Source organism: Haliotis rufescens, unplaced genomic scaffold (assembly GCF_023055435.1).
Source record: "Haliotis rufescens isolate VD_foot unplaced genomic scaffold, xgHalRufe1.0.p SCAF_33, whole genome shotgun sequence".
Classification (NCBI taxonomy): Eukaryota; Metazoa; Mollusca; class Gastropoda; order Lepetellida; family Haliotidae; genus Haliotis; species Haliotis rufescens.
The window spans coordinates 637321-649451 of NW_025964035.1; the positions used below are offsets into that span (position 1 = coordinate 637321).

General features: G+C 45.8%; 1 protein-coding gene across 1 annotated transcript in view; it reads right to left on the reverse strand.

The window, feature by feature from the left end:
* Nucleotides 1–1163: 1163 nt before the first annotated feature.
* The window catches only part of LOC124151610 (basement membrane-specific heparan sulfate proteoglycan core protein-like), a 34074-nt gene continuing 23106 nt past the window's right edge, over nucleotides 1164–12131 (reverse strand). Inside the window, exons 11-17 of the mRNA XM_046524142.2 lie at nucleotides 11722–11840; nucleotides 10551–10701; nucleotides 8906–9175; nucleotides 7608–7683; nucleotides 4498–4564; nucleotides 3219–3352; nucleotides 1164–1226 (exon numbers count right to left, since the gene is read on the reverse strand). Of these exons, the coding sequence (XP_046380098.2) occupies nucleotides 1187–1226; nucleotides 3219–3352; nucleotides 4498–4564; nucleotides 7608–7683; nucleotides 8906–9175; nucleotides 10551–10701; nucleotides 11722–11840 (857 nt within the window). The 3' untranslated portion in view covers nucleotides 1164–1186. The remainder of the gene's footprint in view (nucleotides 1227–3218; nucleotides 3353–4497; nucleotides 4565–7607; nucleotides 7684–8905; nucleotides 9176–10550; nucleotides 10702–11721; nucleotides 11841–12131) is intronic.

Here is a 12131-nt window from a genome sequence, read left to right on the forward strand (position 1 = left end):
CGTGCAGGACACCAGTCGTTTTGACCGCGGGTGAGAATCTCAGACTCGAACTGAGCATGCTTCCAGGTTTGTCCACACCACACCTGCGCTCGTGGGTTTCACTAAAGTTGTAATCGTCTTGCCTCAATTCATGACCTGCGCTACCCCTGATGATCCGGGGTAGAATAGGTCTCCAGCAACCCATGCTTGCCGTAAAAGGCGACTATGGTTGTGGTAAGGGCCAACAAACGGGAACGGGTGGTCAGGCTCGCTGACTTGGTTGATGCATGTAATCGTATCCCAATGGCGTTGATCGATGCTCATGATATCAATCACTGGAATTTCTGGTCCAGACTCGATTATTAACAGATCGCTCTCATATAGCTGAGGGCGGCGTTAAACAACAAACAAACAAACAAACAAACAGTGCTGCAGCCCTCCCCCGACATCAAGCCGACACGCCGTGCTAAAACCGAAATCGTAACTGTTCAAAATGGCATTCAGCCCAATTCACTTCCTCACTGAAACCGATGATCCGTTTCGGACATACAACCAGACAGTGAGTGAGTGACTATGGTTTTACGCCGCTTTTAACAATATTCAAGCAATATCACGGCGGGGGACACCGGAAATGGGCTTCACACATTGTACCCATCTCGGGAATCGAACCCGGGTCTTTGGAGTGACGAGCGAACGCTTTAACCACTAGGCTACCCGACCGCCCAGAACCAGACAGGACTGGTGTCCTTCTGACGCCATGGGACTTCATACAGTGGTTACCTGTTATTACGGTCGTTCGCGCTCCCAAGTGTCCGACTCGTGGGGATTGTTCCCTACCAACCTATTCTGGGTGGTCAGGCTTGGTGATCATGTCATGGTTGATGGCGTGTCAACGTACCCAAACAGCTTGGATCGTTGTTCACAGTATCAATCACTGGATTGTCTCTGGTCAAGGCTCGATTGTTTCTACAGGCCGCCGTCATTTAGCTGTAATATTGCATTTAGGAATAAACGAGTCATGGCCATGTAATATCGCTTGTACCAAGAATAGACGTTCGCAATAGTTCACCACAAAATTTTAAATTCCTCTTAAACTTATTGAAAGGAAGTATGCACGCTATGGTTAGATCAGTCGTTGAACCAATATCGTATTGAAATTTTAAACAAATTATGCAACTCTGAACGACGTTTGTAAATGACGTTTATTTCAAACAAACACGGTCGCTGCCGCATGGATCGGACCAGTCCTGAAATAGAGCAAGACAAGAATAGTGATTTCTGGAGGTCATGTAGCTTTTCATGAAGCTGTCTTATTGACTCCCTGAACATACAAGACATCGTTGGTAAGTGCAGGATGGTGAGGTTAAAGCATTCGCTCGTCACGTCGAATCCATGCATTCGATTCCCCACATTGGTATAACGTGTGAAGCCGAAATGTATGTGTTTGTGTCTGGCGCCGTGATATTGCTGGAATATTGGTGGATTATTGCTGGAATATTGGTGGATTATTGCTGGAATATTGGTGGATTATTGCTGGAATATTGGTGGATTATTGCTGGAATAATTCTGAAACGGCGTAAATCCATACTCACTCACTCACTCACCAAAGTTGAACACTATCAATACCTAACTTCATTCACTTGACGTCATAAGATGGTACTTATTGTTACCCTGTCTTGTGCTCGGTATATAGGGGATAACACAGAGGGCTGGCACGCTCGAGGTTGTATCGCAGTGGGCTTGCATTATAAAACCGGCATTAGTCCGGACCAGTACAATTAGCCAGCCAGCCAGCCACACACGCACGCACGCGTACACACACACACACACACACACACACACACACACACACACACACACACACACACACACACACACACACACACACACACACACACACACACACACACACACACACACACACACGCACGCACACACACACACACACACTTGTATGAACGTTGCGGTACACGTGCACTAATTGCGAGTGGCTGTCATAATAAAGACGTTTTATTCGTTTTTTTAGCTGACGGGATACACAGGGTTCTTTATTGTTTTTGTTTTTTGTTGCCGTACTCAGCAATATTCCAGCTACAAGCTTGTGATCTCTCTGGGCCAGACAATCCAGTGATTGACATCATGAACATCGATCTATGCAATTGGGATACGGTGGGATATGTATCAACCAAGTTACAGAGCCTGACCACCTAGTCGCCTCTTGCGACAAGCATGGGTTGCTGAATATCAATTCTAACCAGGATGTTAATGGTTGCTTTTCTTTGAAGGCTCTTGTGCCCCACACTGAAGCTTGTACACTCAACAACATGGACTGTGTTTAGACCCAACGCCATTTTAAATCATTAATGACATTTACCACCAACCAACACATTCGTCACCTCTCGCCCCTTTCCGTAACCTGCAAGAAGACTCGTCCCCCTATCGATGAATGTTATGTGCGAAAATACGACAAACCAATCAGAATGCGCGTATGATTTCAAGTTCTTTTTCAAAGAATCCCTCAGAAATAATATTTGATTTTACATGTGTCTTGCATCTAAAAATATACCCAAGACACAGTTAAATGTGTTCAAACATACTGTATAAGTCACCACGTCCAGATCTGCTTTAAATTGTATCTAATATATATATAATATACGGGGAAATATGTGTGAACTATTACACAACGAGTTGACAATTGTTTTAGGTATGCCCGTTTGCGCAAAGACGGAACCCGGTTGCAAAAATGGCCACGAGAGGGGCACGAGTCGCTATTCGGCTTGTCCCGGAATAACACGAGTTGGTCACGAATGCAACCAACAGTCCCAGCGAAGTGGCCTAGCTTTGGTTACTGATGGCGTATAGACCGTGTTTTAAACAGTTGTAAATAACAAAATAGACACAATTTATAGATAACAACTTTTTTATTTTACAACCATAAGTTATCCATAAATTGTGTCTACTTTGTCATCCATCAACTTCTAAAAAATGCATATCAAACAGTTCTGTCATAATAATATTGTTGTGTTAAAATATGTTTGACAAATGTGCTTTTATATGAACTTTGTATTTATGACGCACTCCTATATACAAAAACACTTGTTTTCGTCACTATCGCTGCAATAATGCCGGTGTGGCGTTAAATTTGAACTCACTCACACATTTATGATAATTTATCATTATTATGCTCTAATCCGATCATAAACACTGATTAACGAGGACGCCAGATTTGGTTTACTCACGCGGTACTGGTGATGCCGTTCTGTGTCACCCCCTGGAAATTCAGGTACGATCCATCTCTCATAGACCACGTGACCCACCCGCCGGCGTCAGTCACAGCTCCTGATTGGATAGCGGCTTGGCACAGTCCGGAGTTCTGACGACGGAATAAAATCTGGTCAGATTGTGTATTTGTTTTTCGGATTTGTAACCATGTATGTTTTTGTTTGTTTGTTTGTTGTTTAACGCCGCATTCAGCAATGTTCAAACTGAAATATATGACGGCAGTCTGTAAATAATCGAGTCTGGACCAGGCAATCCTGTGATTGACATCATGGGCATCGATCTATGCAACTGTCATATGCTGGCATGCATCAACTTAGTCACCGAGCCGGATAACCCAATCCTTTAAGTCGCCTCTTACACAAGACGAGTCCGAACCTGGAACCACAGGGATCTACATCCTCAAAAGCCACACACCACGCGTCACACGCCACATGCCTCACGCCACACGCCACACGCCACAAGCCACACCCCACTGGCCACAAGCCACACCCTACTGGCCACAAGCCACCCCCCACACGCCACAAGTCACACGCCACAGGCCACAAGCCAAACCCCGCACGCCACAAGCCACACCCCACACGCCACAAGTCACACGCCACAGGCCACATGCCACAACCCACTGGCCACAAGCCACACTCCACTGGCCACAAGCCACACGCCACAAGTCACACGCCACAGGCCACAAGCCATACCCCGCACGCCACAAGCCACACCCCACACGCCACAAGTCACAAGCCACAGGCCACATGCCACAACCCACTGGCCACAAGCCACACTCCACTGGCCACAAGCCACACGCCACAAGTCACACGCCACAGGCCATACCCCGCACGCCACAAGCCACACCCCACACGCCACAAGTCACACGCCACAGGCCACATGCCACAACCCACTGGCCACAAGCCACACTCCACCTGCCACAAGCCACACCCCACCTGCCACAAGCCATACCCCGCACGCCACAAGTCACACCCCACAAGTCCCATACCACAGGCCACAGACCACAGGCCACAGGCCACACCCCACACGCCGCACGTCACCCGCCACAAGTCCCATGCCACAAGCCACTCCCCACTGGCTACAAACCACACCCCACACGCCGCACGCACAACACGCCACAATCACAGGCCACAAGTCCCATGCCACACGCCACACCCCACACCCCACACCCCACACGCCGCACGCCACACGCCACAAGCCACACCAAGGAGGTGGTGTTGGAACTTAAAATCTTACTGCTGTATAATCTTTATATCCAAACAGCATTCCTGGCGTGGAAGCACAGCCTGCAGGGCACTTGGCGCTGGGGGATAAAACACACCAATGAGACCCTACTCAGGTTTCAAACGTTTACAGGTTCTTCTAAAATTGGTTCAAGTTGAGTAAGAAATTAGTGACATACTCACCCGCTCATCAAGAAGGTGGTATGAGGTGAAATGGGGTTTAACGTCGCGTCAAAGATTATTGCACATATATAGCGACGTTTATGTACGTGTGTGTTTGTGTGGCTGCTCGTACTAGTCCGGACTGAAGCCGATTTATGGTCGGCTCGGAGTCAGTATACTGTTTCTGAGTTGGGTATTCATGTTAAACTGCAGTATTAAGCATTAAGGGGCTAAAACAAGGACTGGTCGGCTCGTTGTCAGTATGGTGTGTCTGAATGGGGTATCCATGTTAAACTGTGGCTTTAAGCATTAAGGGGCTAAAACAAGGACTGGTAGGCTCGTAGTCAGTATACTGTGTCTGAGTGGGGTATTCATTTAAACTGCGGCATGGCAGCTCAGTGAGCTAGCACTATAAATCGCCATCAGTCCGGACTAGTACACACACACGTGAGGCACGTCGCTATATAAGTGCAATAATCTTGGACGTGAAGTTAAACCCAATTTCACCTCACCTCACCTCACACGTGGCAAACGCGGGTCAGACTCGAACACTTTTAAAATATACCTTCAACACTAGCAGTGTAGTGCGGGCTTTGCAGTTGACCGAGAGGAATCGCTATCATGGACTGAAAGCTTTGTAAATTTATCTGAGTATCAAACCTTGTGTTGTGTTAATCCTTGTGTGTGCGCGCCAGTACATGAATGCTTATAGGGAGAGTTAGACCATCGTCAGACCCTCACTCCTTGACTTAGCAGCCCGGACCGGCGAGCTGTAGAGTCATGGTTCACATTGACCATGAGGGAAAGACAATGCGTGTAGGTAACTGTTGTATGGTCCCTTGACGCCCCCAAACCCAGTTTCAACACTCCATTAAATGTAGGCTTCTAATTAAGCTTAAGACACAGGTAAAATACTGACCCACAAGCTTTAGATACAGGTAAAATACTGACCCACAAGCTTTAGATACAGGTAAAATACTGACCCACAAGCTTTAGACACAGATAAAATACTGACCCACAAGCTTTAGAAACAGGTAAAATACTGACCCACAAGCTTTAGACACAGGTAAAATACTGACCCACAAGCTTTAGATACAGATAAAATACTGACCCACAAGCTTTACATACAGGTAAAATACTGACCCACAAGCTTTAGATACAGATAAAATACTGACCCACAAGCTTTAGATACAGGTAAAATACTGACCCACAAGCTTTAGATACAGGTAAAATACTGACCAACAAGCTTTAGATACAGATAAAATACTGACCAACAAGCTTTAGATACAGGTAAAATACTGACCTACAAGCTTTAGATACAGATAAAATACTGACCCACAAGCTTTAGATACAGATAAAATACTGACCCACAAGCTTTAGATACAGGTAAAATACTGACCCACAAGCTTTAGATACAGGTAAAATACTGACCCACAAGCTTTAGATACAGATAAAATACTGACCCACAAGCTTTAGATACAGATAAAATACTGACCCACAAGCTTTAGATACAGGTAAAATACTGACCCACAAGCTTTAGATACAGGTAAAATACTGACCCACAAGCTTTAGATACAGATAAAATACTGACCCACAAGCTTTAGATACAGGTAAAATACTGATCCACAAGCTTTAGATACAGGTAAAATACTGACCAACAAGCTTTAGATACAGGTAAAATACTGACCCACAAGCTTTAGATCAGGTAAAATACTGACCCACAAGCTTTAGATACAGGTAAAATACTGACCAACAAGCTTTAGATACAGGTAAAATACTGACCTATAAGCTTTAGATACAGGTAAAATACTGACCCACAAGCTTTAGATACAGATAAAATACTGACCCACAAGCTTTAGATACAGATAAAATACTGACCCACAAGCTTTAGATACAGGTAAAATACTGACCCACAAGCTTTAGATACAGGTAAAATACTGACCCACAAGCTTTAGATACAGATAAAATACTGACCAACAAGCTTTAGATAAGGTAAAATACTGACCTACAAGCTTTAGATACAGATAAAATACTGACCCACAAGCTTTAGATACAGATAAAATACTGACCCACATGCTTTAGATACAGATAAAATACTGACCCACAAGCTTTAGATACAGATAAAATACTGACCCACAAGCTTTAGATACAGGTAAAATACTGACCCACAAGCTTTAGATACAGGTAAAATACTGACCTATAAGCTTTAGATACAGGTAAAATACTGACCCACAAGCTTTAGATACAGGTAAAATACTGACCAACAAGCTTTAGATACAGGTAAAATACTGACCCACAAGCTTTAGATACAGGTAAAATACTGACCCACAAGCTTTAGATACAGGTAAAATACTGACCCACAAGCTTTAGACAAGGTAAAATACTGACCCACAAGCTTTAGATACAGGTAAAATACTGACAACAAGCTTTAGATACAGGTAAAATACTGACCTATAAGCTTTAGATACAGGTAAAATACTGACCCACAAGCTTTAGATACAGATAAAATACTGACCCACAAGCTTTAGATACAGGTAAAATACTGACCCACAAGCTTTAGATACAGGTAAAATACTGACCAACAAGCTTTAGATACAGGTAAAATACTGACCCACAAGCTTTAGATACAGATAAAATACTGACCCACAAGCTTTAGATACAGATAAAATACTGACCCACAAGCTTTAGATAAGGTAAAATGCTGACCCACAAGCTTTAGATACAGGTAAAATACTGACCACAAGCTTTAGATACAGGTAAAATACTGACCTATAAGCTTTATATACAGGTAAAATACTGACCCACAAGCTTTAGATACAGATAAAATACTGACCCACAAGCTTTAGATACAGATAAAATACTGACCCACAAGCTTTAGATACAGGTAAAATACTGACCCACAAGCTTTAGATACAGATAAAATACTGACCCACAAGCTTTAGATACAGGTAAAATACTGACCCACAAGCAACGCCAATGGGCCCTGTGCATGTCTGGAACGTAGTCGAGCAGTCCACGACCGGAACTTCTTTGTAAACTGAAAATTACAAGAACTTGTTTTTTAGTCTGTGTATATCCTAAACTGTTCCACATCGTGTAATTTTGTGATAAGCCAACTGGTGTCGGGGTACAGCGTGTTGCTTGTTGTTGTGTCATGGAATAACAATGTTTTGGGTGCAGTTAAAGTTGGCGAACATGAATTATTACACATTTATTTCTAGTGTGGATTTACGAAGGGAAGTAACTCTAAGCAAATTCAGTTTAACGAATTCTGGATGAGGCCCAGTAAAAAAAGTGAATTATACCATCAACCGACGGCAACCAACACAAGACTGTGGCATGGATAGGTGGCATGGGCGTGGTCGTGGCTGTGGGCGTGATGCGTGCACGTGTGGCTTGGACGTGGGCGTAGGCGTGTATGTGTGTCGTGGGCGTAGGCGTGTGACGATGGCGTGGGAGCGTGACGTAGTCCTGTGGCGTGGCGTGGGCGTGGGAATGTGGCGTGGGCGTGGGAATATGGCGTGGGCGTGAGGGTGTGGTGCGGGCGTATGATGTGGGCGTGAAAGCGTGGCGTGTACATGTAGCGTGGGCGTGGGGCTGTGTGTGGGAAGGGGGCATGGACGTGTGGCGTGGACGTGGACGTTGGGTGCGTGGCGTGCATTTGTGTGGCTTGGACGTATGGTGTTGTCGTGTGGCGTGGACGTGTGGTGTTAGCATGTGGCATGGACCTGTGGCGTGGGTTCGTGGCCCGCATGTGTGCGTCGTGGACGTATTGTGTGGATGTGTGATCTTGGCGTGTGATGCCGGCGTGGACGTGTGGCGTAGGCGTGTGGTATGGGCGTGGGAGCGTGACATGTAAGTGTAGCGTGGGCGTGGGAGTTGGGCATGGACGTGTGGAGTGGGCGTGTGGCGTGCTGTGTGGGCGTATGGTGTGGGCGTCGGAGCGTGACGTGTACGTGTAGCGGGGGCGTGGAGGCGTGGCGTGGACGTGTCGCGTGGGCGTTGGAGTGTTGTGTGGGCGTGTGGTGTAGACGTGGGAGCATAACGTGTACGCGTGGCGTGGGCGCGGGAGTAGGGCACGGACGGTTCGCGTGGGCGTTGGAGTGTTGTGTTAGCATCAGTTAGGCGGCTGCACCACCCGATGATAAGTGCACTTCAGACCACCGCAATGGTACAGCAATAATATGGCAAAAGAATAGCAACAATACCGCAACAGTACACAAATGCAACAGTTCCGCTGCTCCACGCATAGAACACACCTATAGCCTTCTTGGATACGGTGGACATGCTGTTCGTCCCCGTGCATATGTATACCCCAGAGTCCTTGTCCTGTGTGGCCGGAGTCACCCCCGTGATCAGGAAGTCCCCCCCGAGGGTGATGTAACGTGGGTCGGTCTTGTCGATCGACGAGTCCAGTTTGGACCATGTGCTGTTGGGGGTGGGGTCTCCCGTGGTCTTGCAGTCCAGGGACACAACGGGGCTGGTCTGCAGGGAGGTGCTAGTAGGGGTCAGTGTCACCTCTACACTGTCTACAAAGGACGAGACAGGTTTTATATGAACGGAACTCCTGGTTTCTCCATTCGTTGTTAAGAGATCGACATTGTTAATAAAACATCAGCGTCATTTTCTCCACAATAATGTAAGACCTCACCAAACCTAAATATTGCCCACAAGTAGTCAGATACATCTTCCCGAGGAAAGGGAGTTAACTGACTATAAAAGTCCAGTTTCCACCCTTGCCGAACTAGGCTGGAATTCCTTGGCTCGATCGTAGCGCCACCAGTGGCTATTACGAGTTATGTCCTTTCTATGCCTCTCCTATTGACCAATCAGATTCAACCTCTCGTATCACTTGCATTTGCTTCAAACAAAACGGTGGCGCCCAGTCAAGACGATGCGATTGATAATCAAGATCTGTATTGTGATAAAACGAGTCTTACATCGCGAAATGCATCAAATCACGTGAGCATCTTGATTAAAAGCATGAAAAGATTTAGAAAATATCTGTTGACAACGAGTTAGCGGTGCACATGCTTTGCAAATCCTGCAGTCGACCGAAATCTGCTTGACACTTTACGAACCGGATTTCGATTTCGGTCCGCGATTTTGATTGGACTATGCATAGACTCATTTGTCCAGCCAAAATGTAACTCCATAATACCAGCCTAGTTCGGTAAGGGTGGAAACTGGACTTTTATAGTCAGTTAACTCTCTTGCCTCGGGAAGATGAGTCAGATACAGAAATGTTATGGTTAGTTTGTTTGTTGGTTAACGCCGCATTCAGCAATATTCCAGCTATATGACGACGGTCTGGAAATAATCGAGTCTGGACCAGACAATCCAGTAATTAACATCATGCGCATCGATCCACGCAATTGGGATCGATGACATGCATCAACCAAGTCACCGAGCCTGACCACCCGATCCCGTTAGTCGCCTTTTACGACAAGCATGGTCGCCTCTTATGACAAGTTTGGGTTGCTGAAGACTTATTCTACCCTTGATCTTTACGGGTATCCTCTGCAGTGCGATACATGTATACCATTCAATGTATAACACCTCTGTGTGAACAGTACCTCTTTATGTACAATACCTCTATAAACAATACCTCACTATGCATATACCTCTGTTAAAATAAGCCTCTTTGGCAAATGCCTCTCTATGTACACTTTGTCTCTATGTATACTACCATTCAATGGCAAATACTATTCTACGTTATGTACCATTGTTCAAAATACCTTCCTGTGTAAATACCATTGTAGGTAAAGTACCGTTCTATTTAAAGTACAACCTTTGTCAAATGTCATACAATTAAAAATACCACTAAATATAAAATTCGTGAAAATTCTAAAAGCTGCGCTGAAGCCAACACACCCACTCCAATTAACGCCAGGGCTTACTCACGGACGATCTGTAGCCTCGCTTTGGTCTGGATGACGCCATATTGGTTGCGAGCTATGCAGGTATACACGCCTTCGTTCTCGTTGTCAGCATTGTTGATCGTGATGGAGTTGTCAGTGTTGACTTTGACGTTGAACCGGGGGTGGCTGTCATTCTGGAATAGCAAAACCCTGATAGTTCGGAAATTGTACATATCCAACATGTTTGAACATCATTTGTTCATCCGGACTATTGATGAACGTGATTGAAAGTGAACGTTGATGAACGACCCAACAGTTGCGTCTTCAGGTTTGTGGGGTTGGTTTATCGGGAGGTACGTAGTGGTGAAGAGGTTTTAACGGGTGTGTGGGCGTTGTCCGGGTGGGTTGGCGGGTGGGTGGTGGCCATTGTTTGATTGTCGTTTCACGCCGCACTCACCAATATTCCAGCTATATAACGGCGGTCTGTCAATAATCGAGTCTGGACCAGACAATCCAGTCACTGACATCAAGAGCATCGATCCACACAACTGAGATACGATGACATGCATTAACCAAGTCAGCTAGCCTGACTACCCTATCCCGTTAGTCGCCTCTTACGACAAGTACAGTCGCCTTTTACAGCAAACATGGGTTGCTGAAGACCTATTCTACCCCCGATCTTCACGGGTCGGGTGCGTAAAGAAGCTTGAGGGAGCTTGACGGGGGTGTGGAAAGTGGAGGGGCGGTTTAACGAGGTTATTGTGGTGACCAGGGCGGCTTAGCCGATGAGTGTCTTAGTCGGGCTGCTTAATGGGCTGTGGGGGTGGGGGTGGGGTGTGTGGGGTTGTGATTAATGTAATAATCGAGAGAACTTTCAATGATCAGTTGGTTGGAGGAGGTGTGGTTCCACCAATGAAACATGGCCCTCGCGTCAGTTTAAACGACTCCGTGAAAGAAAGACTTGAATGCCTGTACAGAAATGGCAACGGTGTGACCAAGCTTTTCTACTTCGAAAACGAACATCACTCGCTCTTGGCACCTAGTCCAACTTGTTTATAGAAAATGGCAACAAGTCTGTATGACAAAAAATATGAACAGCAAATCTGTACAAACGTCAAGTCCCTACAAAAAGGCCTCCATCCCCGTAGAGAAGGGGAGACAACCCTACATGCCGTGCTGCTGCGTCAATGATACTGTGCACGCGGTGTACGCACGTGAGGGTAGATCCACGTGACGGTGGCGGGAGGTACGCTGTTGACGTCACAGTGTAGGGTGATCGTGGTTCCAGTAGTCGTGCTCTGGTTCTGGGGGATGTTCTCGAAGTGAGGGGGACCTGTAAGACAATATATGCAAATACATGTACTACTACTTCTGCTACAACTACTACTCCAACAACTACAACTACTAATTCTACTGCTACTACTACAACTACTACAACTTCTACTACTACTACCACTACTACTACTACTCCTACTACTACTACTACTACTACTACTACTACTACTACTACTACTACTACCACTACTACTACTACTCCTACTACTCCTACTACTACTACTACTACTACTACTACTACTACTACTACTACTCTTACTACTACTACTTCTACTACGACAACTACTTC